Below are 27,922 nucleotides of genomic sequence, written 5' to 3' on the forward strand. Positions count from 1 at the left end.
GATATGTTCCATCTCGGCGGGTGCCAGTCACGGCGTCGCAGCCCTCAAGTTCCAAGGGTCTCGATTGCTCACCTCCGGGAGGTCAGCCAACGCGGCCAGGACGGGCGGAGGACCGGGGAAGTCGCAGCCACAAGCGGGCCCAGGCGGGAGGCGGGGGCGTGTGGGCTGCTCCTGCCCTGGCCCTGCCCTGTGCCCTGGGACCGCCAAATGGTACCGTGTACCAGGTGTCGTGCCGCCTGGGTACATGATGTAGGGATAGAGCGGGTTCCTTGTACCAGGTATCTGTAGCAGCCCTAAAGCGGTTCAAGGTACTCTACTCGTGCTGCAGGCGAACGGAAAGGCTTCGAGGTGACTGGTCATTTCTTGAACGTCAGCTTTTCTCAAGACGGCCAGAATCATCCTCTCTCTCAGAAATCAAGGCACGAAGCCAGCGCCCAGTCCCGAGACACACGCTTGTCCTGCAAGTCGTACGTATTACATAATTCTCGTGATGCCGAAGAGCCCCTCTCTGACTGCGACAGCCCCGATGCAGCTGCAGGTTGGTCTTGGGTGGGCTGCGCACTGCCGCACATTGTTTCTTCCTCAGCTCGAGCAGACTTGAATCGACGCCGACCTATAAAGGTACAATGCCGCCTAATGTGCGACTGACACTGAAGCCGAGCCCTCCGAGACCAGACAGCTATCGTCTGCGTAGTTAGTTGCCTCCAAGTATCGTCTCATCAACCAGGGTACAATATGGACTCAAGTTCACGCACCCATTTAGCAGCCTGGGATCATTTAGACATGGCAACGCGCTACTACAATGCATGCAATGCACCACGACGATCTCTACAATATCTTGCACTTCATCATGACCTTAGGGCGGAGCCAAAAATCAAGAAAAAATCGAGCAGTGCAGCATCCAAAATCGCCGGAACGCAATGCCTTGCACGGAGTATATAAAATCAGAAACCTGCTGACCGTAGAAACAACTCTGGTTCCTTGCCTATTCCTTGCTTCACTTTCATTCGTTCAAGCTCCATAGCCGGCCATGCTTCCAGCAGAGAATATTTTCTCCTCTCTTTCCTTCACCTACCGTCCGCTGATTCGGTGGCCGTGGCAACTGAGGCATCTTGCGAGCATAGTTCCAAGGTCTGTGTGTCTTGAGAGTTGAACATGTAGAGCTCCTACTAAAAGTGGAAAATCGGCGCTCACTTTACGCATCGACAACTCTTGGGGCAGGGTCACCATGGTACTGATCCATCATGCAAGGTCTTTAACGGCTGGAGTCGATCACTTCTCTCGTAAGGGTAGCACAGCAATGCAGATCGGGCTCCGGGTATCCATGCTCGCTTACTAGAGACTCGAACAATAAACGCTCCGGAGAGCAAGATGCTGCGGATGCCGGTAAGGATACCGGATCTAAGAAAACCTGATGAGCAACGGCTTCCTGCGACTTTGAGCGATACAGCAGTGCAATCTCGCCAGCAACAGCAACCAAACCATGTGCGTACCACAATGCATGTGGTGCACTGATGTTGTAAGACGGCGTCATCAGGAGGATGCGACACACCCATGAAGCAGGCTACCGATCAGGTTTTGTTGTCAGACCACGGTAGAACACCGACTATTCTTTCGGTGAAGAAGCTGCTTCGTTGGAGAGTTGGTGCTTGACACTGTGTCACCTGGGGGTACTGGAGGCTAATGCAACCATCAATATTCTTCCAAGGCTCCGTATTTTTTGATTCTTGGGTACTCAAAATCACTCGCGTTTTGTCACCTGTGCCGGAAAGTATAGGCATCACTTTCACTTGCGCCGTCCCGTCCGGTTTCCTCATATCCGTTAGGAAGGAATCCGTACGCCCTTTTTTTTATTTTTGGGACAAGGAAAGAAACCAAACAGGGCTATCCAAAGACGATGGTCATGCCCATGTCTTCGCTCACTCTTCTCCATAGATCCTTCTTGTCCGGTGCTGCTGCAGTGACGATCGCCTCCGGGCTGTGGTCATCCATCTCATCTGCCCGGTTCCAGACTTCTTGCACCACCTCCCAAGCTCTGTCGATGTTGGTCATTCCCTGCCTTTGACCAATTCCCCTAAATGCCCTGCTGGCCAGGTGCCTATCCGCTGGTTCAACAGCCTCACAGGACGCAACAAATAACGGCCATAACAGTGCACCCATAGGTCCGTCGTGTCTCACAGTCGTCTCGCAGTGTACGAGGCTGACGGACGTATGGTACTGCACAATTGGGTCACCTCTGGTACGCTCATGAATGGTTCGATACAGGTACACCAGAGCTGAGTGCCTGTAGGCCAAGGCCGTATTGAAAATGCTTTGAAACTGCCTCATTCTAGCCCCGGCATTGACCATGGACCGTCCAGGATTGGCCTCAACATGAAAGTCCACCGGTAAGCTCGGCTGCCATTGCTCGAGACAAGACTCAATAGCGGCGCATTCCGCGCCAAGTTTGTCACGCAGGGCGATGGCACCCGAGAAGTTGCCCCGAGATAATGATTCTTCAATACGGTTCTTGAGAGCAAGCAGACTTGAAAGCCTGTGAATGACTGGCCAAAGAGATGTCGCGAGGCCGAGCAAGGCGTCTACACTCTCACACAGCGATGGCGATTGCGAGCCCGTCTGCTCGAGAAGCCCCTTCAAACCGTCACAGCTTGGACGATCTGACACTGGCGCTGTACCAGATGACAAAGCTGCAATCACATCGTAAAATCGAAAGGCCTGGTCGGACGAGTCAGAAATTTCACCCGTGTTCTGTTTCACAGCCGACTTACTCGGTCTAGGAACAAACTAGTCCGGTCAATTCTGTTTGGCACATTCCGCATTATTGCCATGGCCCCCTTTAAATGACCTTGGACCAGATTTGAATGCCGTCTCTGTACAAGCTGCGAGGTTGCGAGTGAGTCGACGTGACGGAACGATAGAGGCGAAAACTTATTGGACTCACCACCTCGTAATATACCAGTAACATAATGGCTGCCAACAACTCATTCCTGCTTCCATTCCGGCCCTCTCCTATGAGCTCTGCCAGGCCACGAATGGCTTGGTTGTGAAACTGGATACTTTTCTCATCGTTTTCCATCTTCTCAACGCCGTTTCCTTCCAAGTGAGCGCTGGCAAGGGCAAGGATGGCACTCTTTACAGGCGGGCTGTTGTGTGCAAGTGGAAGAACAAGTTGCTGGAATGGATTCCCCTCATCTTCTCTCAGGACTATCAGATGGGAAAGGGTGTTACAAAAGTGATCAACAAGGAGTCGGTGATGGTAGTCGTTGGAGAATTCCTCGAACACAGGGGCATAAAACTCGCACAGCGGTGACGGGGTGGCGGCAGGCGTGCTGAGGGCCACTAATGAGATGTGACTGGGGTTTGAGGGAACATTGTGGCCCTTTGATAAGAGCTGCGTGGCATTATCTGACAAAGGTAATGACGGTTGGCCACAAGGAGCCGGAGAGTCGCGTCCACGATCCGTTGATATGCATCCAGAGACGTCGCAAGGACTGGGGTGGTGCCCCTGGGAGGTTGATGTCCTCGTCAAGGCGAGCTGAGAATCCCACGTCTGGACGGGCACGCAGGGCTTGCAGTACTCGGCCGGATCGTCGTTGAATGGATTCTTGCTGGCGGCCTCAACCCTGCGGCGTTGACGCGGCTTGGCTGGTTCATACCGACACTTCTCGCCATGCTCCTGGCATCTACTGCAAGTCGGCCGAATTTCATCGCACTTCTTCTTCTGTTGTACATCTTGTCAGCGGCACAAACGACATTGCCTGGTGAAAGCCAATGCTACCTTGTCTCTACTGCGTCGAGTTAGCGACCAGACTGGTTTACCAGGTCGTCGAGAGAAGGAGAATACTTGCCAATAATTGCAACCTGTAACGTGCGACAGCAGTCAGCGACAATTTAACCGGCGCACAGGGGGAATGAACAGGCCCCGGCATAACATGAACAAAAACCACGAGACTCACCGGCTCGTGATCGCTTTCTGGGGACTTTGGGGGCAGACACCCTTGTGTACAGGAGCTTCTTTTCCGCGGTCATGGCCGTGACGAGGAGCGACGTCGCACCGTTGCTTCTCGATGACGTCCAACGGAGAAAAAGACGGGTGCGGCAGTCGAGGGCAGCAGCAGCCTTGGCGACCCAAGCGACCCATGCGATCCGCCCAAGTTAATTTGACGTTGGACCTGGCTATGGAGCGGTAGCGGTCTGCCCAGACTAAGTCAAAAGCCGGAGCGGAAACAACGTTGTATCGAAGGGTGGCTACGGAGAATGCCTATGCCTTTGGGTGGGATGAGTGAGAGTTTCCACGCCAGGGGGAGTCAATCACCATGCAAATGCAAGCATCGAACTGGAAACATGAACGGGTTCCAGAAGTTCACCGGACTCGACCATGGCTCTCCACGGCTTTGGGACACAACGACGGGTAAGCAGCTCAGGGCAGGGCCGAGTTTGTTGAAGTTGAAACAAGAGGAGACGGACGGCCTTTTCCCGGGGGGCCGAAGGAGCAGGCTATTGGTTCTCCGAGGCGTCGCTGGAGGTTCGCTCCGCCCATTGTCCACTCAACATCGTGACATTGCCTCGCAAGACGAGGAGCCAGGTCCACTTCACCCTCCCTCCCTCCCTCCCTCTCCACCGTGCCCAACACGACCAGCGCACGCACAAAAGAGAGCGAGAGTTCTCGAGTGGGGAGATGGGGACCGGGACCCGGGTATCCTGCGGGGATCCCTGATAGCTTTCGGCCCAGGGTCAAGGTACTTTTTCGTTGGAGCAACGACACTGACCCACGAACCCTTCATCTGGGGTTATGGTGACCGGACGGACGGACTTGGGTCATTCTAGAAGGAAGGGTTTTGACGGTTCCCCAGACATGTCAAGGCGCTCGCAGCGCGGTTTGAAGTCTGGTCTGTCATGGGCGCCAAGTAAGACGAACAAGACGCCATGGACGATTTGCCAAGTCCTCACACGGCTTACAGAAGCGACGCAAAAAACAGCACGACCACTTGGTCAACAATACTGTGCCTGTGCCGGCTTGCGTGCAACCTGTGACGGCAGGTTTGTATATTGTCACAACGAGTCCGGCGAACCGAACTAGAGGCGGTCAGCTCGACCCGACTTGCTTGTTTATCCGCGACAGGTTTACGTCTGCCTATTCTGCGATGGCGAGTCGGTGTCTGGGACTTTTGTTACTCGAGGCTGCGCCGCAGACGGTTCGCCATCGGGGAATCTATCCTACGCGTGAATGATGAACGACCACGAGGTCGAAATTCAAGCACAGTACACGACCTGTCCAACAAGTCGACCACAACAGACAGCAGCACATGCATCGCAGAAGCATAGAGAGTAACGGACTACCTGGTAGGTCAGAAGAAATCTGTGCATTCGATCACAACGTCTGTCTATTCTTGGATGCTATGGAAACTTGTTCATTTTAGCACGAGGCATTTCAGTCAGCAGTGGACAAGGAAAACGTAACATCTCACCCTTTGCGTTGGGATGATACAGCCCTAGGTACATGACAGTGCATTTTGCATCCTGATTTTCATAACCAAATTCGCCTCTTCCCTGGGATGCTCTCTGCGGTGCTGGAAACCGTTCTGGCCCAGGTTCTTCCTGTCCATGGGGAACCCCAAGCAGTAAGGTGCCGTGGACTTTAAGCTGGGCAAATATGAATCTTTGTCCGGCATTCTTTGCCCAGGACATGCGACGGCATTTTTGGAGGCCTTGAAGGCCCTTGCCGGATTTCCAAATCGTACCAGAGCTTGCCTCAAAGGCTGAAACAGAGTGTGGGTGTTGAGGACGGCATGCTGGTCGGCTTGAAACTACAAAGCGGCCCACCAGGTTCGTGGCTGTCATGGAAAAGTAACCCGGGATAGAACGCCCGCAAGAAGCCAAGATTTGCGAAGCATTGGAACCAGACGTAGCACATCCACGGTGCTATCGAATGCAGGATACAGTATTCTGTGGTCCGAGCCGGCTCGAGCTATTACCCAGGATTCAGGAGGCACGCGTTACATGGCCATAGATTTCGTCTTCAACATGACGGCATGAAACATGTCCAACTTTCCGTTATGCAACAAAGCATCAAGCGGGGTTCTTCACAGCCGTATCGCGATCTAACTGCCAGCCAGGAACTACGTTCCCTTGGAAGCCTTGAGATTTTCCAACAGACCGAAGCCCGGTAGTGAGGCATCGATGGCTCGGAGCCGGAGCAGCCCTACATGTGAGGTTGTTTTCCGTCCATTACTTACGGCTGCACTTCCTCGTCAATCTTGGCCAACGTCTTCTCGTTGAAGAGCCCCCCAAATGACGCGTGCTCCGGATGCCTTCAGACCTCTTCGTCACTTCTTCAGCTAGGGCGTTTAGGGATGCAAATTCTCCTGCATTGGCATCGGGTAAGAAGCCCGCGTTCGTGCCACTCGCAATGGTCGCTTGCAGACTGATGCTAGAGCCTGATGCTCTGTGGTTCCTACTGTCCTTGATTTACCGTTAGAACGAAACAAAGGGCAGAGCTGGATGGAATTTTTTTTTGAGATTTGAGATTTGAGATGCCCGGCATTCTATACACAGTGAATGGCTTGGGACTACCACGGCGAGGATGACCATACTCTTCGTCGACGCAGTCGCACCATGTCCAGTATGTCAGGGGCCCTCTATCGCGGTACAAAGTCTGACGTGCGTTTCCGCGCTGATATCCTCGTATGAAAAAACACAACATCACCGTTCGGCCTGTGAAGTGGCGTAGGGGTGACCGTATGGGGCACGAACAGACCAGAAGAGACGGAATGACGGAAAGGGACCTGGCAACGGTACAATTAGCCACCGGCAACAATATGACGATATTAATAGGGTTCTAGGCAAGGGGCTCGTTGAAGCCCAAAGTTCCATCAATCTTCTTCAGAGATTTTAGTATGTAAAGGCGGGAAGGGGTCACCTTTGAATAGTAGTTTTCGTCATGAGGAGATTGACCACGCTTGTAGTCCGTACATGAACAGGTCCAGTTATCGAAGATCCTACGTCAAAATGAGACTATATCATATGATTCATGTACTTTGTTCGTCATACGCGAGGACAACTTCTCCAAGGAGCATCAGGACTGCCTTGGGGGAACTTGCCTCGCAGCCGAATGGTGCACTAAGCCGACTTGTGCTGTGGCAAATATTCAGCTTTTGTCGGCCGTTGGCGCCCTGGCCATCTCCCACGTCCGGGATGTGGTGCATGCCAGAAGAGTAGAGTAGGAGCTGGAACCTCTCCTCTGTCCTTCCACAAGAGCAGGACGACAGTGCTGTGGTTTGGTAGACGAATAGGCGTGTAGCTATATGCAAGAATTTCCCATCAGAGACACTGCTGCGAAGTTGAGGGAAAAATCTGCGCCAAGAGGGTGCCGCATCCAAGGACAAAGTCCTCGCAAAGGTTGTTGAAAAATCAGCACCGAAATCGGAGCGACGGAGCAGCAGTTAACCGGCTCATCATTCAGAGAAGCGGAAGCGAAGTTGACGAGCGAGGTAGTAAGAATGACCGAAAGAACCCAGCCAAGTAGAGCAAGCGTTACAAAAGCCTTGCGAGAAGGGGCATTCAGCGCCCAGGGAGATATTTATCGTCTACAAAACGGCCATCATCAACTCGCGTCACTGCAAATCCAATGGTAAGATCAAAAGATCCAACCAGAGGTCTGTCACTGCGTCAAAGAGGAAAATTATCGACGCTACTGTAACTTTGGCACTAAACAGCTTGACAGGCAAGACTGTCAACCTGGGCAATGGCCTTCTCACGTCGTTATAGACGATCGTACCTTGGCAAGATTGAAGTAATTCTCGCTTACACGGTCAACAGATACATGCGCTTTAAATACGCCGTGTCTTGCGTGTGCTGGGAAGATGTGAGCATAGCATGCCGAGATACACGCAACGCCCAGGGCCACGTGCCCATGAGCATGCTCGTCGGGCTCGGAAAGCCTAGCACGAGCGGACTTCAGGCTTGACATGCCGGCCTCGTTTTAGTCGTTGCGCCGGTGTTGCCAACCGATGCAAGTGTCACGCTGTAAGGATGATGTCCCTGCCGGTGCAACCTGCGGGCGAAGAGCTTCTTCTGGGTTTAAGCCTGGTGGCGCCTGTGCAGCCTTCAAATACTGGCTGGCTGTCCAGCCAAGTACGGGGAGACAACAAGGTCTTGACCAGACCGAGGCGTGGTGTTTCTGGTATATTTGAAAAAAAGGGAGCGGATAGTCCATTGCTGTGACGAGGATCCTTCGTGCCGTGTGTATTTGGCCTCTTCTCACTCGGTCTAATAATACTCACGTCAGCCAGGCGTGCTGAGGCGGGAGCAGCAGAGTTATACCCAAGTTCCTCATACGTTGACTTGGCACCCGGATCCGGCTGATAACATTGCGCATTGCCAGCGACTAGGCCTTTGCTTGATCATATGTCTGCTTCTTCTGACGGGTCTGACCAGCCATGGCCTCGCATCTAGTTGACGGCTGTCGTCGGGCACGTTGCTGAATGCACCCTCAGTGTCTGCCTCCGCTGACTGACCATGCGGCGGGAACTTGGAAGGGAGATGCTCTTGGGCCGGGAAATAAACACCACGCGAGGACAACCAAACAATCGACCGACGAACCGACTTTTTGGCAGCCTGCAGCAACTTGGGCCGTCGTCCGTTTCGTCGGCAGACGACTCGCCACGACAAGCGGACACCAAGACGTCGAGGTGACGGGCTCGGACGGCGATTTCGAAGGCTTGCTTGCGTGGTTGATGAGAATCCTGCCCACAGAGGCAAACTGACACAACTCATTGACGAGCAGAAAGCAGAAAGCAGAAAGCGTCTGGTAGACGGTAGGACGCAGGAGGCCGTGCCGAGTGTCGACCAGTTGAGCCGGCCGTCCGGGCAGCTGCGGCCAACTGGATGCAGTGCTGTCTGCCAGCTGGAACGACGGGCAACAGTGATTGGTTCGCCTTCCCCGAAACGCGCTGCTCAGGCTTCTGTTTTCTGGACCGCTCTCAAGCTTCATCCGACGCAGCCGTCTGTTGAGGTGACTCAAGTGAGCGGCACGCCGCACAACAACTCCCTCGGTTCTCTGCACGCCCGCCCTCGCTACTCCTAGAGTCCAAACCACCAGACCCATTTCCGCGCCAACGTGACGCAAAGTCATGTTTCGTGCGCCCTATTCCACGAACAAAGAAGCGAGCACGGGAGCGAGCACGCAAGCGAGCAATCGTGAGGGGCCCGCCAGGCCGGCACCAGAGTCCGTATCCCGCATACAGTGGCAGGGGGGGCTTGGGAAGCAGTCGCTCGTCATTGAGCCGGATAGATAGCCTGGGGTGCCACCGTCAACGAGCACCAGAGGCTCTATAGGTTCGTCCTCGGTCTCAGCCTCCTGGCGAGCATCAACTGCCAGTTGAGCCCCCTCTCTGCTCAAAAGAACATTCGGCAGACCTAACCCCGAACAGACCAATACGACATGACCGTACATGATGAGAAATGGCAGACCCGGCTTGCCCCCGCCGCAAAAGCACCAACCAGGGCTTGGGACTACTGGCCAAACTTCGAATCGTTGCCTCCGGACTCCGACCAAAGGTTCGGCCACCTGCCTCATGTGGGAGGTGGTGCATTTGATAAGTGAGAATCGACCCTGGGCCAGAACCTGAACCCCCGGCCTCTTCTTCTCACGTCTACCTCAGTCGGCTACTGACCACATCTGCGAGTTTCGTTGAACGGCTCGTCGACTAGGCTCGGGTTGCACGGCGCGTATGCACATGCCTAGATGATGGATCCCGGCCCTTGTCCAGGCTGGATCAGGGACTTTGACAAACCCAGCCTCAGGGTCAGGGCCGCCGCGTTGAGCCGTTGTGTTGAGCACCCATGCTTAAGACTCGGCTTATTCGCCAAGAGTCGCAAAATGCAGCAGCTTTGCATTGTCCATGCTCCCGGGTCACCGTAGACTGGTGACATGATTGGTCCTGGTCCTGTCAAGTCCTGTCTCTCATCATATATAGACTGACGCCGCTGTCCTCGATCCCAATCGTCCGGCACGTCTTCTCGTCTTGTCGCTGACCTCCGGCAACAAAGCCCGCCGCGAACCATACTTGGAGTCGCCCATCGCATCGGCCAGAGTAGCTCTTTGCTTACCAGCATCTCAGAATGAAGATCGCCTTGGCTCTGTCTCTGATTGCCGCCGCCGTTGCCGGCTCCATCGAGGCCCGTCATGGTCACTGCAGCGGTGACAACTGCGCTCGCCAGGTCACTGGTACCCGTGATGGCCTCACTGCCATCACCTCTCGCAAGAACGACTGCTCCAACTTCATGAAGACCACCCTGGTCCCTGAGGCCACGTATGTTCCAAGCACGGATTCAGCACGAATCCACCCCGATGCCGGACGCTCAATTCTCCCATGCATCGATAAAGCCCAAGCTAACCATGTCACACAGCACCGTCACCGTCACCGTCACCGTCAACATTGGTTCCGATGAGCACGCCTCCGTGACCAAGCGTGGTGACATGGAACATCGTGCCGCCACTGAGGCTCCTTCTGTTGTTCCCGCCTATGCATCTTCTTGCAACAACCCTGGCAAATACTCGTCCGCCTGCTCCTGCTGGGGCATCACCGCCGTCACCACGACCGCTCCTGTTCCCACCCACGTTGCCACCGTCACTGTTACGGCTGACTATTGCGAGGACTTGTAATTCGTTTCACAAATCGACTTGGAACAAAACTGTGTGGTTTTGCTGGTTTGATACAGGGACAAGGTCTCGTGGTGCTTCACTGGGTCGGTTGTGCCCGCCGAGCACCTGGCCGTTGACGAGGCGTTTGGCTTCTGCAGATTTTTCGGAGGCATAGAGGTGGACGAGCGAGACCACAGACGGCTTAGATGCCGCATCGTGCGTCCAACCGCTACACTGTAATATAGAAAAGACGTGTGCAGTGCATGGTGCAGGGTCTCGAATTCTCGGGACCTGACAATTCAAAACAACCCCACAGGCTCATCTTCCAAGAGTGAAACGATCCGGACAATACGGCGCAATGTGGCAGCCCATGGCCGAAGGGGCCCACAGGTCTCAAGTTTAAACACGCCTCGGCAGGGAGCCTCGACAAATGGTCACACCCCATGCTGGAGCACGTGGTAGTTACATTCCCTGTAAATCTGTGAGGCCATCGTTCCGAAACAAAGCAATGTGAGCTGCTTGACCTCGCTTGCACGCGACTCGGCGTTTAGTGGCACGGTATCGACATTACAACAGCCGTCTCTAAAGCGTTTCTTGGCGCGAGACGAGGCACCTTGTCCGCCAAAACTCGCCAGTTATCGCCCAAGGAGTTGAGTACACATACCGTCTTGTTCTGTGTTATTTCCTGCCGATGTGTCTTTCTACAGACTTTTTCAGTAAAGTCCTCGCTGGCGGAGCTGTAGACGAGCTCTCGGGGAGCAGCTACGAGCCGTCGTGCGTCGGGACCAAGGGCCGAGAAGCCGTTTTGGAACGACGTAGCTGACGCGGCAGAAGATTGAAAAGAGTCAAGAGAATACCGGCCCTTGGCACACAACGGGGCACGTAAACATCCAGGTAAAGAGCAAGACCGAGTCTGGAGGTTCGCCAGTGATTGTGTTTGTGGGAGGTCAAGAGGCACCAGGCGAAGTGCTCTGTTAAGAAAGGCAGACTGATATATTGGTCTGCGAGGCCAGAACTCACGTCACGTCAGAGCTCATCACGTGGCCACCCTCAACGCGTCCAGCAATATGGCTTCACGTTCTCGTCTTTGTCACTTCATCTAAATCCCATGGGGTGGCAGGGAACCAACCGCCATGGCTGATGGAGCAAGATACCCTGTAGGTAATCGAGCAATTTCTCGTCGCGGCCCAGAGTCTGACATTGTCCATAGATGGACAATCCGAGACTTCTGTACGGCCTTTGCTTGGCCAGTCGTGAGTTCCACGCCCCAGGTTTGAGAAGACTCTACAAAATCACTCGCGTAGACGACCGGAGTGTCATGTTTCTTTTTGCGGCTGCCAAGCGCAAGCCTGTGGTCCAAGCGGCAAACAAGTACATATCCGCATGCTTGTGACGGACAGTAGTCCTGATTTGGCATTGTGCTCAAATTCCGCAGATGACGCTTGTGGGGATGATCTGTCGTCAGGCGAGGTGTACGAGGGGCCTGGGAACGGATGGCAATACCAGGACGAAGTAACATTCAGATGCTTCTTACAGAGCAATCGCGTGCTTGAACTTGTTCAAAACTGCCCCGACCTCCCTGGCTACGCGTGAGTTGGAGCCGTCTTCTGCCGGCCATGGACCAGAGAGCCTACGCAAACATTATGAAGGTGCAGCGAACACGCGCCAGGCCAGCAATGCTGAGGCTCTGGCACGCTGCTGCGGTATATGAAACTCGACAAGTTTGCACGGGGAGTCCGCCAGTACCACGGAGCACTTTTCTAAGAACAGCTGGATATGAATGGGAAAAGATGCAAGGGCCAGTGTATTTTGGCCGGGATGATCCTGACAAGTGGAGCGGTGCCGTGGTTCACATCGTATTGTGATGTTTTAGAGTCTCTCGGCGTTCGTTCTGGACACAGCTCGTCAAGCGACCAAGGTTACGAGCCGGCAATTGACGCAGGTTTGCCCGCGGCCTTGTGTGTGGTGCTCGCGGCTCCCCCATCTACTAGTGCTTCTTTGCGGAGCCGTTCGTAATCTTGGTCCCCTCAAGCACCGTTGCAATGCAATCGTCATGACTCTTGGCACTATACGCCATCAGGCCGGCGGGGATGACAACCCAGACGGCATTGCACAGCACAAGGACGTGAGTAGGCAACTCCGTTCACAAAGCTGCAGCCAGTGTCTCGGCGAGCAGTCCGTGACGGTGGCGTAGGCGAGAAAGAAGGACAAGGCGCCCCAGAGGAAGAAGGGTCCTGGTCCAATGTCATGTAGCGAGAAGTCGGACAGGGAGGACCCCTTCCAAAGCTGGCCAAAGACGTCGTTCTTGCCGGCCACGTCAGCGGACTGTACGAGAAGTAGCCTACGCGCGCACGTTAACCAATGGGCGGATGGATGGGACTCCGAAGGGAGGGCGGGTGCAAACCTGCCTTCAAAGAACAGATGGATGAAGCCACAGAGAAGCCACCAGCAGGCAATGAGCACCTCGCCAGAGGAAATCGGCACCAAGACGACGCCACATCCGGCAGCGAAAATACACACCAACACACCGGCCTTCAGTGTGGTTATGGATGGATGATCGACGCACCGAGTTTGAAAGGAGGCAGGAGTTGTTGGACGGATTTTTTCCCCCTCCCAAGATTACTCCGCCGATAAGATCATCCAAGCTCAGCCTAGCCTAGCCTAGCCTAGCTCTATGGGGCTCACAGGGACGCGTACTCCCAAGCAAGCGACCAAGTTGCGCGGACAGCCTCTTGATTTTTGAGCGCGATGTCGTCTCCCCCGTCCGCCAAAGCGCACTGCATGAAATCGCTGCCGAGATGCCGGGCTCGAAAAAATGCCCTGCTCGGCGTCACTCGCCAGCCAAGGTGTAAAGGCTCTCGGAGGCATGCGAGACTGGCCTTGCCGTGCCCTGCCTGGCCTGGTGGGTCGCGACTCGCCCGGCAAGCCCTCGGCGCCGGTGTCGGCGACCGGCGCCTCGGGATCGGAACGGGTCCCTTGCGGGGCCGCCCGGAGCGAGCCCAGAATTGCGTCTCCCTTACTCTGGACCCCGTGCGGGCTCTTGAGACATCAACTCGGACTGTACATGATGCATAAGTGCCCTCTGTAGCCACCAAGCCTGATCAACTATTTTGGCCCTTCTCGGAGTCCGCACGACATCAGCCCAAGGCCAGGGTGTAGTCAGCTAGCTCCGTAACCAAGCAGATGACAAACCTTCCTGCGTAGGCATGAACATCTTCTCAACGCCAGACCTGCAAGAACCACTGGTGTTTCGTTCGTGTCTGAGCACATGATCTACGTGCCAGTAGCTAGCTATACGACAAGAACATCCTCAAGGTCACCACACGTACGGGGATATACGTGACCCATTTTGCATCAAGCATGACACCGTGCTCTCCGGCATCAGTTTGTTTTGCCAAGTGACCATCCTCGCAAGCGGGCCAGGTTTGGGCCTGGAAATGCGATTCCTGCGGGCGTACCGAGTTGAATCACGCCACCGCACGTCTGCAGAATGGAAACATCCAGACGACAGGCAGAGGCCGTGGGTTTCACCCCACGCATATTAGACCCAGTCGCAACCGCAAGCACACTCAACCACCAATTCGCCAAGTCCATGCACTACTAGCCCTAGCATTACTAGATAGCCCATCTGTCGCTACAGACGACATATTCGAGAGAGGTCAATATACATCATTTCAGTCATGAAGTGTGGTCGCGTAAAGTTATGAAACCGAGCCTCATCACCCTCCTGAAATAAGCCCCTTCCAGGCAGCAATTACTCTCCATGATTACCGAGAACAGGAATTGAAAAGAAGAAAAACAAAACCACAAAGTCCTCACTTTACTACGCCCCAGGTGTAAGCCCATGGCGAAGACAAAATTTCATCGGGAAAAGGAGCGAGGGCCAACATATTGCCGCTGGGACGAGCAACGAATTCCTCCACACTCCGATCTTTCCAGATGAGTACAAAATGTGTAAAGCCACACTAAGATTCCCTGCTTGAAACGCTTGTAATGGCATCTCGCCCTACTAGCGCTGGGAGCGGTCCAACGTCTGCAAAATGTGCTCCGATGATCCCACAATCCATTCCAGCCTTCGTCGCTCCTTTGGATAACTATTGTCATATTTTTCCATCAATGTGTTCAGTTTTCCAATGAACCAACAAATGGTGTCGTATGCCTGTTTCACCACTGCGTGTCCGAGGTCCTTCCAATCCTGCACAAACATGTTAGATCAGAACCCGCTACACGCCACACATTTTAACGAGCAACTTACGCGTTCCGCGGCTCTTCGGTCAATAGATCGCACGGCCATCTCAATCCAGTCAATTCGCTGTTTGATGAAATTGTTGACATCCAGGTCTTTCGAAATGGCACCAATGGCGGCCAAAAGCAGCACTGGCGGCAAATGTTCAAATCGACTGGGCAAATGCAAGCTCAGGCAACGCTGAAAGACCTCTTTTTGATAGCCGCCTTTGATCCATTTGAGTAACGCTTCCTGCAGCTTATCCTCCTTGATCTGCATCTCAACTTCATGGACCTCCTTGTCCACCTCGGTGTCGACATTGCTGCTGCTGTTGGCAAAGGCGCCGCCTACCGAGGCCATCTTGCTTGCAGAAGTTAAATCCGTCTGAGAAGTGGAATCATGAGGGCTTCCCATATACTGACCACCGCGCAGATAGTCAGGCCCAGTCACGTATTGTTGCTGCCGCTGTTGGTAAGGTGGACTCGGCCGAGGCTGAGTTGTCTGATAGCTGGCGAAGTTCTGGTGTGGGTTCGGTCCTGTCAGGAAGCCACTGTTGGAATAGCCTCCCTGGGGACCAAAGCCTCGGAAGCCAGGGCTGGTTTGACGTTGAAGGCCGGAAACGCCCGGCAGCTCATGTACGGGCTGCTGTTTCAACTTCAGAAACTCGGCCTGAAGTGAGGACTGGGACGCAGCCATGGTGGATACCATGTCTGTGAGTGTGGATACGTACGAAAGTAGCTGATCGATCTTGTTGCTGTCGCTAACTTGCTGGGACTGCATCCGTTCAAACTTGTCGCTGTACTGCTGGTGAACTTCGGCAACAGCTTGCTGGGCTGAATGCGTGGCAAGGTTTCGAAGCGTAGGAGTCAGGCGCTGGCTGAGCGTAGCCGCCATCTCCTGCTGCACAGTCGTGTTAACACTGGCACCAACGCGCTCAGCAATGGCCGTCGCAAAGTCCACGGATCGAAGTGACCTGTTCAGTGCCTGAGGCAGGGCATTTTGGATTTCCTTCTGCACGGCCGACGCAACATTGGGTTGCAGCTTATGTTGAACCACGTCAGATACAGCTTTGGTGGCCTTCTCACCAATAGCGGGAACCAACAGTTCGGTAAACTGATGATGAATCAGGGACTCTAAAACTTTTTGCGTGTTCTCGTTGAGCACCTCCGATACCATGTCTAAAAGCTTGACCTGGTGCTGATTAAAATTCTCGTCCCGAAGTCGACCTCCTTCATCGATCTTGCCCTGCAGACTTTTGAAAGAGGACTTCAGAGCGTCAGATACAGCTGACGTTAAACGTGTCTGCATGACGTTGATGGTAGAGTCGAGAACCTCCAAAGTCACACCCGAGGCAACGGCTGCCGCGTTGTTTGTTTTTGCAGCAGATTCGGTCCTGCCGTCTTGCGTCCCTCGGGTTGAGTTGGTAGCTCCATTGGCACCGGCTTCGGCTTCTTTGGCAGCAGCATTGCCCTTCTTTTTTCGAGATTTGCGCTCGGGCTTTTCGACCTGGCCTTCCTTAGAGGACTGAGCAGGAGTCTCGGTCTCTTTCGCCTCGTTATTCGGGTTTGCGGGAGTGACTGCGTCAGCTCCACGCTGAGTAGCATCGCTATGTACGGTCGATGTGGGCTGTTGGCTTGGCGACTGCTTGGTTGCGGCACGATGGGTAGGGTTCTTAGCTTGCTGGTTTCCGCCATGAGCAGGATTAACGGGCTGAGGCTTATTGAAGTCGGAAACGGTGACAAGCCCCTCCTTCACCGCATCGAGCACAAGGGTGTTGTCGGATCCCCCCAAATCACTCTTCTTGACCAGCACACAGGCCACGCCCTTGGAGTGCATCGCATACAGTTCAAATCGGAGACGATCTTTTTCTTTGGTGTCCTGGCCCGCCGTCTGTGCCGTTGCCTGCTTCGTGATCGGGGTGTAGAGAATGTCCAGGCTGCGCAGCACTCCTCGATTAGCGAATGAGTACTCGCGGAAACCACTAATGATAGCTGTACTACTCGGCTGTCGAATTGGGCAAGCTTCGTTGGGTTTCAAAGGTAAAAGAAGTTTCTCAATGTAGTCGACTTGGGATATGCTCTCAAGGCTATACTTGGGAGCTGAAAAGTGCGCAAAATAAACTGAATTGCGAGTGGGATGACCAATGACAATCATGCCACTGGCGGGGTGGTACATGACGCTGCAAACGGCGTCGGATTCCTTGCTATGGGGGAGGTTGAGCTCTTGCACGGCCTTGCCCAGAGCCAGATCCCAGACCTGGAGGGTGTGGTTTTGCTTCATACCAACCACCATGTAGCGAAGAGGGCCTCGCTGCTCGTACGCCTTCTTCCTATCCAGCAACAGGACCGAGGTGGGCCAGGCTTTCTCGCCCTCAGGAGTGGTTGCCAAAGTCAACAGAGGATCCTTGACCTCCAGGGACGATTGAGCGGGCAGAGGATAGCGGTAGTCAGAGTCTTCCTTGGCTTTGGTGAGTTGACGAACATCCCAGAACTTGACCCGCCCGGATTTGTCAAGAGAAACGACGACTGAATCATCTTGGCTGAATGTGAAATCTTTGCCGGCCTTGCCAGTGTTTATCTTGAGAGAGCTTTGGGCAAGAAGAGCTTCAGTATCGACAACACGATCGTGGCCGGCCCTGAACAGCTTCTGCTGGAGAATGTAGGCTGGCCATATGAAGTTGATGGATTTGCCACGCCCGACGGCGAAGAACTCGGGGTGGGCAGTGGAAGCGCGAGCCCGCGTCTTCAAAAGACCGCCAGGGGCATCGCCATCATGAGAAGAGATGGGAGGAAGGGCAAAACCATACTGCTCCAAGTGCGGATCCTCAATGTGATCCTTCTCGCCGTCCTTGATCAGTACCCAGTAGACCGCACCGCCGACACCAGTACCAATGATGGCTTCCCGATGAACATTTCCACTTTCGGGAGGGGTGACGGAAATGGCGACGTTGAAAATACGATCCTTGGTGTCAGTAAACACCTTGGCATCCTTGCCATCATCTTGACGAATGACACGTAGACCGCCCAGCTTCGACATGCCGTAAGTCATGTATGTCTGAGAAGCGGTGAAGAGGTTGCGATCGACTTGGTCAAATTCCTTCTTGAGACGGGCGATATCCATGGTGGACTCGTCACGGAACTCGGGTCTGATTTCGTCTGTTTCTTCCTTGAGAGAAATAGAGTTCCACGGCTCTTGAGGGAACTTGTACACGCGAACTTGTGGTAGCTCTGTTTCTTCCACCTCAATGGTCTCTTCCACTTCAGCACTCTCCCAGCTATCGGCTACGCAACGGGCGTTCTCGCGTATGGCATTGGCAGAGTCGGAGGCGTCGTTGATATACAGTGTCTCAGCAGCGCGGTAAACATCTTCCTTTTCAAGATCATCTTTGATGTTCCGAACAATCTCCTCCTCAACTGACTTGACAATGTCGGCGTGAGCGACCTCGCTTGGCCATTCCTGACCCGCAGAGGTCTCCTTAAGTTGCTCATCCTCGGCAAAACCGGCGGGGATAAAGCCATGCTCGGCTCTGCCAAGCGCCTCCTGGACCCCCTCGAGAATCTGGTCATCCAAGTCATCCACAGTCTCACCGACAGTCTCCTTGTATTTCTGCACAGAGACTGAACTCTCAAACGAGGCCGAGGCTGAGGCCGAGGAAGTCTGTTTGGGCGACCGCGAGGTAGACGGACGCAAGTGGAGAGATGATGTGCGGTTGGTGGCGTGGCGATTCTGGTCTGGGGGGCTCGCCACGGGGCTATGTTCACTCCCAGCACGAGGCTGGGAAACAGTGGGTGAGGACTGCCCTTTTTTGAGAATCTGAAAAGGCGGTTGTGGCGGGTGTGCAGCAGGCTGAGACGTGTGCGACTGCGGAGAGGATTGAGTCAGGCTCCCCATAATCTGCTGAAACAGAGCGGACATGTCAGCAGGAGAGTCCTGTGACTGTTGCTGCTGATAGGCATATGATGAAGAATTGGAAACCGGACGGTGGGCCTCGTTGTAGGAGTCAGAGGGCTGATGCGGCTGGTACTGAGACGGAGCATGCTGCTGAGCCTGTTGCAGATAGGCATTGAGTTGCGGCTGCGCCTGTTGATGTTGATACTGGTTGAAGAAACGATTTGAATCGGTGGTAATTTCTGGCGACTGAGATGCTGCACCATTGGATCGTGGCGTTTCGGTCAACACGGGCTGGTCGGTCTGGCTTGGCTTGGGACGGTTCAGCAAGTTGAGAAGAAATGACCTGGTATCGGCCGACGGCGAGCCGTTTGCAAATGGGTTCGCATTGGCCGGCTGGGTATGCTGTGCAGTTTCATGGCCGGCAGGAGCAGGGCCAGGAGCAGGGCCAGGAGCAGTAGGGGCAGCTTGTCGAGACTCATCATCGGTGTCATGAGAATCGTGAGCGCCCCGCATCAAGGCAGCAAGCAGTCCTGTTGGATCAGCCCCAGCAGGCGCAGGCTGAAGGATACGGGTCGGAGGTGATGAGTACTGGGCCTGTGAATAGCTAGGCTCGCGAGACTGCTGCTGGTGATGCGACTGCTGCGCATGCTGATGCTGCTTTTGATGCTGCTGCTGAAGTTGGGCGTTGGAGCTGCCCGCCCCGCTGCTGAACTTGAGCAGGTTCAACAAACTCGCCGTTCGGTCCGTGTTGGAGGGCATTACACCGCTGTTGACGGGGGGCGTCGGGGCCGGAGGAAGATCCATCGAGTGCTGGATAGTATCTGCGGTCGAAGAGGAGGCGAGGGCGTAGAGACGCTACCGGGCAACAAATGCTTGTGACAGGGCAAGTCGAGCAAAACCAAAACAAGTGTGTGCAGTTGAGGGCCACAGCTGGCTGCAAGCTTCCGTGTCGATGCAGACGGAAACAGAAATACGGAGGCTGCCGAAAAAAGAAAACGAAGAGATGAAATGCACAGCGACTCTCGACGTTTTGAAACTCAAAATGCTTTCGTCAACCGGATATCGGACGAGCACAAAAAAGAGAGGTCTGGGTTAAAAGGGCGAGAGATGTTGCGCGGGATTGGGCTCGGCGAGAAAATTGACAGTAGAGGAAAGGCTCCATCGAGGCCGAGCTGCCTGAATAAGCAAATGAGTGGCTGTGAGCGGCCCTGTCGACGTTGAAGCCCAAGGCCTGCGGCGTGCAGCGCTGATGCCCAGCCCCCTCACTGTATCTTGGCCACTCAAGTGCGGTCTTTGGTGGCTAGTACGGACTACCCCAGACTAGCTCGTTACGTTTGCGTACCGAAAGTGCCTACCTACAAGTACCCAGGTACGTAAAATGTGCACAGCACCTGGGCAGTTTTATCAAATTGCGAAGCCAGGACCAGCCGCGGAAACAGAGCGGTGACCAACCTCTCTGCAAGCCAGGAGACGACTCCAATGTTGACATTTCGCCCCCATCAATCTCGGGATATCTTAAGTACCATTCTGGTGACTCGTTTTCATCTGTTGTCCCGCCAAAGAGCTACGCCGTGGCCACGTACTGGCTACTGAGGACTGAGTACCTAGGTACCTGGTCCACATCCACAAGTTAGTCCCGCCCTCTTGATGTCTCCAACGTTCGCCGTCGACGTACAAGAACGAGTTGTCCTGACAGTGGAAGGTACCTTCGGAGTAGTCGGCACTTACTTAAGTACTTCTAAGAAGTAAGTACTCAAGTACGCACTTAGGTCATCCGGTAGTTGGAACTTGGCATCAAGCACCTAAAACCAAAACCACAAAATTGCCGCGCATATTAACAGCCCTCCAAGATCGCACTGCCCACCGCCCGCCGCCAAGCCGCACTAGTACGACGAGCCATCGTTGATAAGAAGTACGTACTTAGTTAAGTGACCAAATGTCCAATTTACTTGGGCCCCGAGATGTCAGCCCCTACAAGGTACCCCGTCCGGGCTCTCCGCCATTCAACACCACTAACCAACCATTACTCAGCCATCCTCAACCAAACTCTGAACTTCACTTCAATTGTTGTCACGCCTCTCACGCGTCCGCGCAAACGGGCATCGACCGCATATCGCTCGACGCCCACCACATGCCTCCTCATCCGTAAACCCCCAGGTCCCTCAAAAATCCCAGCATGTTCTGCCTCAGAAGGTAATCGACACCTCCTCTGCACGCCTCTCAAATTCCGCTAACGCCCATGACCCAGCTGGCTCCCACTCCTCTTCATCCCTACCAACGCATCGCCGGCCTTCATCTTTCTCTTCTTCGTATGCACCTACTTCCTCAACCGACCCTGCGTATACTGCTCCATCCTCCTGCTCATCCTCTTCCTCACATCGTGCAACTGGTCCGACCGATGTTTCTTCGACTTCCGGAGCAACTGGTTCCTGCCGCGGCCGAGCACCGTTGATCCCTCACTCACCGCGACCGTGGCAGAAATGGCGAATTCCACAGCCAAGACGCTGGCGGGCGCGGCCGCAGACGCCATTTCCTCCCGCAGTGCCGAGTGGACTGGTCTCGGGTTGGAGTGGCTGCGGACGTTGCTGGGCAAGAGAGAGTGGAAGGTCGACTGCATGGACATCTACATCCAGCTATGACGGGGTCAACCTGCATCAACATGTCACGGTAGTAGTACATTCCAAGAACGGGTTTTCCGACGACGCGCAATAAAAGAATTCGGCATCTGGCCAAAATACGTCTCTTCACTGGGCTACAAGCACGATGCGTAGGACGAAATGCTTTGCTACCCTTGGAAGCATGCCTGTCGGATCGATCTTTCCACTTCGCTGAAGCTGCCAACGAACTAAGATGGGATACTACCAAAGAGGAAAATCTCACAAAGAGACTGTACCCTCCATTTCTGGACCGGCAAAGAAGGACGTCATCATGAGTCCGCCTTGTTTATCTCTGTCAACGTCAGAATAGTTATACTCTGCAAACCTCACCACATGAACACAGGCAACGCCAGGAAGAAAATATTCTGCGTGCGTGTTCATTTTTAACCTAAACTAAGTACTCAATGATACCAAATCAGTCTCATATCGCCCGCTTGCAATTATGCCATCGTCATCGCGCACACAAAAAAACAAAAGTCATCTCCTAGAGCTCTTCATCGTAACCCTCAACACCCCAATCGCCATCCCCATCCCCGTCGCCCACAGGTTCCTTCTCTAGTGCAATCTCTTCCTCGACGGCTTCAGAATGCTCCATACTCGCAGCATTCCCTGGTATTTCCGTAGGCAACGCTTCAACCTCAACAGTCTCAACCAGGGTTTCCGTTATCGTCTCCGCCACGGTTTCCGTGATGGTGTTGGTCAACAACTCCGTAGTGGTCTCGAATCCCGTTTTCACAACCGTCTCAACCACGGTTTCCGTACGTGTCTCGGTCACTGCCTTTGTTACAGTCTTGGTTATCTCGATTGTACTCATTGGCATGACGTTTGATGGCGTCTCGGACAGTTCCTGCGTCATGCCTGATAGCTGCAGACGCTCCATTGATTCCACGTTTGACTCATGCTGCACAGCGGACGCCGCCTGTGCTGATTCGTGTTCAACCTCAGCTTTTGGCGGATCCACGATGCCAGAAACGGACTCGACAGGCTTTCCAACTGCAACTTGAGCAACCGGCTGTGGGATGACAGACTCGAAGCCAATCTCGGTCGGTTTCGCTCCGCTCCGGAGAGCAAGCACCAACACCACAAGGCTCAGAAGCCCAATCAGGACGTTCTTTTGATCCTGCATGAGCACCTTGGCGGCCTCAAGAATGAGTTCAGGCAGCGACGCGCTTTTGTCCGTTTGCTGTCGGCTTTCGCGTCGCTCTTCTCGCCTCTCAAGAGCTTCCACAGACGGCGAAATTGGCGTTTCTTGCGGAAAGAGATCCGAACGTCGAGGTTGTGGACTGGACGAGTATTCCGGCTCGGGAGGTGGACTGGCGCCATAAACCTCCCTCAGCCTTTCCTCATCTCTCATTCGGCGGTCTTCCTCATATGACGATGGGCTGGACTGTCCGTGAACTTGCGGTTGACAAGGCTCCTCCATGTGAACGGGCACGTCCACGTGGTCGGACGTGTACGACTGCTCAGCATCCGCAGCCTCTTGGCATCGCTGCATCTCCTCGTCAAAAGCAGCAGCCGCAGCAGCCTGCTCCTCCATTTCAACGGCCCTCTGCTGCTCGGCAGCCAGACAGTTGAGTTCCTCTTGGAGCTTCGAGTCAATAATGGGCTCCAGCTCGACGTCGACGCGCTCCATTTCTTTCCAGCAGGCTTCCCAGGCGCCAGCTCGCATCAAACCATTGCTTGCGTACACTTTGACCCGGTACACCTTGCCATCACCAAGCGAATCATATCTGATTTGTGAGCTGCAGGTCGTGCACCAATGGGTTTGTTCCGTCGTGCTTCGGCGCCCGTTGCAGTGGTCTTCGTCTTCGCTTTCAATCTCTTCCGGTAAAGACATTTCATTTGATGGACCTAAATAATGCCCGCACTCCAGGATTCGGGCTCTCCGTCGAAGGGGCAGCTCCAAAGTCTCGAGCAGCCGCTCCTCCAAGACTTCATAGTCATTCTGGGGATGAGGCAGGAGAATGCCACGATCTGAAATGGTGTCGCCCGTACGATCTTGGAGCTGGTTCCAGGACTCCCAAAGGGTCTTGGCCTCGGGGCTCAAGTCACTTGGCCGGGCGTGGTCCAGGACATGACCCCAGGGCCACCGTGACGGGAGCACAGTGACATGCAGCAATATGAGTGGCGGAGTGTTTCTCCTAAACCGAGGAGGGGTCTTTTTTGGCGAGTACTGCATCGAGAGACTGGGCGACCCGAGTCTCGAGACAGTCGATCTCGGCGTGCGGCGGCTGGATCGGGGAGTTGCAGTAGCCGACGCAGGCGGAGAAGACATCTGCATTGCCATGACAGAGGATGGCGATCTGAATGTTGGTCTTTGCGTGCCCCGGATGGCGGGACTAAACTCCTCGTCTGCATCGGACTGAGGAATATCCGAAATACGGGCCGTCCTGGTCTTTGGCGGCGCAACCTCGTGGGCGCTCTCGCGCTCAGCTTCGGATACGGATCCCACGGAGCTTCGGGGGCTATTGTCGCTGAACACGTCGTCCTCGTGCTCGTGATGGGAGCTGCTATCCCCGCCCTCGTCCGCATGAGCTGCGTGTTCGGCATGGTCAACTTCCGAGACGCGGCTTTGACCAGCGTCCGATTCTACTCCAAGGGATTGTCGGCCGTCTTCTCCTTCAGCTGCCGAGGCGGCGCTTTCGGCGCTCTGAATGGAATCTCGAGAGGAGTCGCTGGCAATAGCTTCTACAATCTCTTTGGCCGCGGCGTGAATCAGCGCTTCCGTCCGGCCAGAGGATCGCCCCTCGACATTGCCATGGCAACTCTCGACATCGGACGAGGCCGGCTCCCTACGTGACTCGGGGCCATCCCGTTCGGCCCAGACATTGCTGTGAAGTAGCGAGTCGTCCTCGAGCTCGTCGGCAACCTCCTCCACCGTCGGCTGCAGATTTTCAGTGTCCAACGGCGAATCTTGGTCGGGCACATTGTCTACTTCCATGTCCCCCACACCATGCTTGATATTTTCAATGTTTGTCATCGTACCGTCTTGGCCGACACTTGCGTGCGAGCCCTGCTCAGGACAAGTCGCCTCCTGAGAACCGACTGCATCATCATGCTCCATGGCAGGCGGCTTCTCCTCCGCACCGTCGCTTGCACAAGATGAATCAACGTGTATGTCAAAGTCGAGGTCTTGATACCGGCTTCGTGACGGCATCGGGAGGCGGGAATCGATATGGCGTCGAAACACGGCGCATGAGTCGCGAAAAGGGAGAAACCTAAAAGGCGAGAGAGGATCACGCCACGCACTGTATTCCAAACAAAACAGGATGTGTCATGTATGACACGCAAGACTCTACGCTGGTCTCGTAACAGTGGGCGCAATTAGGGGTTTTGCCTCGCTGCCTGCGTGTGGGAGAGGTGTGTGTGGCTCTGGCAGGCAGGTTGTGCTTCCCGACGCTGCTCACCCAGCCTTGTTTACGTCCGTTGCCACGTCGACGCGGATGCTGCGGGGCCAAGCTGACCGCACCAGTCTCTCGTGGCCTGCTTTTGCATCGTGTCTGTGAGAATCCCGTCGATGCGCAGTCGTCATTTTTTGGGCTTTCCTATTGAATCCGAGTAGAAGTTGAGATTTTGATGGCCGAGTCGTCGATTGTCCGTTTTTACATTCCAGGAGTCCGCCATTCGGGGCGTCCTTGCGGGGTTGGAATGCGGCTGCGCCCGTGGCAGACTGACCGACCGACCGACCGCGCAGGGAATGCGACACTGCTGGAATGCAGAGGGTGCGTATAGCCAACTACTTAAGTAGGTCGATTTACTCATGAGATCCTAAATCAGACGTACCTTCTGCCGCCGAGTTGGTTTGACCGGGAGGACCACGCAAAGCACAGCGCCCAGATACAGTCCCCGGCACGGGCTGCTAATATGGCCCTCGTATTATGTTATGGCTCGCGATAGCCTGGTACGGACTACGGAGTACCGCAGAGGCATCTATTATTGCCCTACGTCCCGGGTCACAGCTACTGTGCAACCGCGTGCTAGTTCACGTGAGGTCATGGACTCATGGTCGTGAATCGTGACAGGGTTCGCCGCAAGCCGCCGTGTCCACGGCAGACGCGTTTCTGAAGCCCCTTGAAAAGAGTTGCTGTCTGCCTTGAATGTCATGTCTCTTCAACGGTCAGGCTGGTCTGGAGAATACGTGCGCACACATACCCCTTCTGCTGCGGCCAAATTTACTCTGATATACTGGTGTACTGGTATACGGAATGCATTTCAAAACCTTGGTTCCAGACCGTTTGGTCCGTCCAAGTTGTCAATGGGCTGTGCGTCACGCTATTTATGCTACAGATGAAGGAATACAATGTCAGTACCAGGACCCGGCGATGGCAATCCCTGGCCAATTCATCGCGTCACATGGGCATAGTTGCACAAGGGCCATCGTCAAGAGATGCAGGCCGTGGTTTACTACATTGACAAAGATCCTTGACCATCTAATGCTCGTGGAGAACCAAGGACATTCAAGGCAAAACAGTGTCATGATGGGGAAATTGACTTGTCACTTCCGGCCCCATTTTCACAGCCCCCGTCACCTATGGATCGATGAGATGCCTACCACCACCGCGCCGTCGGAGTGCGATACGCGTTGGTGATGCAGTGCAAATCTCCACTCGCCAAATGAAAGGGCCAGTCGTCGATAAAGTCGACATGGAAGCCTGCCTTGGAGTAGGCTTCCCTCGACATCCTTTCCAAGATGTCGTGGCCATCAACGACCGGCCCCCACGGCTTTGCCACCATAATCCTCGACTCGGACAGAGGGACGGCGTTGACCTGGCTAGGGAACGCCGAGTTCAACTGATAAAGCTCATCAGGGCCCCCATCTTGACGCAACCGAACGCCGAGCCAGTATGTAAGCCAGTGCGTGGGAGACAAGACTCCCGGAACTCGGACGACATATTGGTCGGTAAGGCCGGTTTCCTTCTTCAGCGTGCTCAGCAACTGCTGCATATGCTCGGCGCCAGAGACGGCAGCCTCCTTGTTGGATTCCTCATCCAGGAACTGGCGGACCGTGGGCCTTCGAGTCGTCGCGTGGCTCGTCAAGGGCACGTCTCCGTGGCCAGCTTCCTTGGCCATTTCAAGTGCTCGATAGCCCATTTCAAAATCGACCACGACAAGCATCAAGCCGCGCGGCGTCTTGGCGCGAACAGCAAAGAACAGATCGTCTATGTGGCCGACGCGCAGCAACGTCGTGTTGGAGAGATCGGTTTCTGAGATTCCTGAGCCTCGAAAAATCTCAACACGGGCGGCGCCATTCCGTCCGCCGCGCCAATGACGAGCCTGCCGGCCGGGTAATTCTTTCCGTTGAACTCGTAAGGAGGAATCGTCTCAATGTTTCCTCCCGCCGAGAGCCTCAAGGTCTTGGGGTCGAGCATGTCGGACAACTCGGCCGGGCGGACGGCTCCCACCCCTTTGCCGCGCAGATTCCACAGCAACCTTCCAACAGCCTCGGTAGAGCCTTTCATGACAGGCTTCCCCATCACGTTGATTCGCAAGGTGATTGGCCCTGATGGTCCGGGAATGCTAGCATACGCGGGCTCCATTACGTCCTGAGCCCACGTGTACTTTACACCAAAACGCCCGAGTGGCCGCCAGATGCCCGCCTGTTGCATGCTGTTCTGGATCTTGTCATGCATCGACTTGATTATAGGATGGTGCTGATTTTGGTTTGAAACAAAGAGCCTCTCGATGGGTTGACCGTGGTGATGTGTCAGGACCGGAGCGACACGCAGCATCACGTAGTCGCTCGAGACGTGGTGCCAATTTCGGACCTGAAACCTGACCAACACTCTGCCATCCCAGCCTCCTGGGCGTCTGGTGTCACGAGCGTCGATGCCTAGAGTCAAGCCTCGGCGCAGCCTGTCCGCCGGGATCCTCGTGTCATTCTCGAGGTACACCCAAGGGTCGTCCTTGGCAGCATCATAGAGGAAGATGCGGACCTTGGATCGGGCCACGGGGTCGCGTACAGAGATGGTTGCTGTTGTCCAGTCTCGGATGTGGCCCATGGGCACCGTGAGCATCGAGGCCATGTTCTGTGGTGCCCATTGCTTGTTTGAGGAAGCGTCATGGCATGAGTCGTCGCCCGCACAGTGTCCGCGGGCGTCGCCTATATTTGGGAGGAAAAGGGCCCCAGACGTCTCGGACCACGTGGCCTTGCCGTTGATGTCCGTCGTGCCGTGCAAATCGACCTTGCCGTCCCGATTGGTGTCGACTCGAATGTCAGCTTTGAAGGCTGCTGCGGCGGCAAGAGGCAGGACGAGGGCCAGGCAAGGCAGGCTGATCATGGTGTAGTTGGATCGAGTGTTATACCAGCTTGTGTATCGAGTTGGACTTTTGCCTCGGAGCTCTCGTCCCATCTATGGCGGCACTGCTAGGACCTGCGGATAGGAGAGCGGGACCAAGTAATATATATAACAAGCAGGATGAGTGGCTTACTAGAAAATGTACACCAACAGTCAAGCCAAGCAAATACATTACACAACAAGTTGGCCGACAGATTCTCTACTTGGA

General features: G+C 54.7%; 7 protein-coding genes across 7 annotated transcripts; 2 read left to right on the forward strand and 5 right to left on the reverse strand.

Moving 5' to 3' along the window:
- Positions 1-1,884: 1,884 nt before the first annotated feature.
- On the reverse strand, positions 1,885-4,029 carry MAM_06566 (OefC; the record flags this gene model as incomplete). Its single annotated transcript, XM_040825364.1, has 5 exons — positions 1,885-2,715; positions 2,769-2,879; positions 2,942-3,721; positions 3,779-3,861; positions 3,957-4,029. The coding sequence occupies 5 exons, from the start codon at positions 4,027-4,029 to the stop codon at positions 1,885-1,887; spliced, it is 1,878 nt and encodes a 625-aa protein (XP_040676575.1).
- A 6,093-nt stretch (positions 4,030-10,122) lies between these two features.
- Positions 10,123-10,666, forward strand: MAM_06567 (uncharacterized protein; the record flags this gene model as incomplete). The annotated part of the gene is made up of 2 exons (XM_040825365.1): positions 10,123-10,313; positions 10,411-10,666. 2 exons carry the CDS (start codon positions 10,123-10,125, stop codon positions 10,664-10,666), a joined length of 447 nt encoding a protein of 148 aa, XP_040676576.1.
- Positions 10,667-14,654: 3,988 nt separating this feature from the next.
- Positions 14,655-19,565, reverse strand: MAM_06568 (WD40 repeat-like-containing domain protein; the record flags this gene model as incomplete). The annotated part of the gene is made up of 2 exons (XM_040825366.1): positions 14,655-14,840; positions 14,901-19,565. 2 exons carry the CDS (start codon positions 19,563-19,565, stop codon positions 14,655-14,657), a joined length of 4,851 nt encoding a protein of 1,616 aa, XP_040676577.1.
- A 1,372-nt stretch (positions 19,566-20,937) lies between these two features.
- On the forward strand, positions 20,938-21,400 carry MAM_06569 (Bladder cancer-related BC10-like protein; the record flags this gene model as incomplete). Its single annotated transcript, XM_040825367.1, has 2 exons — positions 20,938-20,954; positions 21,010-21,400. 2 exons carry the CDS (start codon positions 20,938-20,940, stop codon positions 21,398-21,400), a joined length of 408 nt encoding a protein of 135 aa, XP_040676578.1.
- A 502-nt stretch (positions 21,401-21,902) lies between these two features.
- Positions 21,903-24,575, reverse strand: MAM_06570 (pathway-specific nitrogen regulator; the record flags this gene model as incomplete). The annotated part of the gene is made up of 1 exon (XM_040825368.1): positions 21,903-24,575. The coding sequence occupies one exon, from the start codon at positions 24,573-24,575 to the stop codon at positions 21,903-21,905; it is 2,673 nt and encodes an 890-aa protein (XP_040676579.1).
- Positions 24,576-25,966: 1,391 nt separating this feature from the next.
- MAM_06571 (arginine deiminase type-3) lies at positions 25,967-26,509 on the reverse strand (the record flags this gene model as incomplete). Its single annotated transcript, XM_040825369.1, has 1 exon — positions 25,967-26,509. The coding sequence occupies one exon, from the start codon at positions 26,507-26,509 to the stop codon at positions 25,967-25,969; it is 543 nt and encodes a 180-aa protein (XP_040676580.1).
- A 68-nt stretch (positions 26,510-26,577) lies between these two features.
- MAM_06572 (arginine deiminase type-3) lies at positions 26,578-27,696 on the reverse strand (the record flags this gene model as incomplete). Its single annotated transcript, XM_040825370.1, has 1 exon — positions 26,578-27,696. The coding sequence occupies one exon, from the start codon at positions 27,694-27,696 to the stop codon at positions 26,578-26,580; it is 1,119 nt and encodes a 372-aa protein (XP_040676581.1).
- Positions 27,697-27,922: the final 226 nt, after the last annotated feature.

Source organism: Metarhizium album (assembly GCF_000804445.1).
Source record: "Metarhizium album ARSEF 1941 chromosome Unknown scaffold_22, whole genome shotgun sequence".
NCBI classification, from domain to species: domain Eukaryota; kingdom Fungi; phylum Ascomycota; class Sordariomycetes; order Hypocreales; family Clavicipitaceae; genus Metarhizium; species Metarhizium album.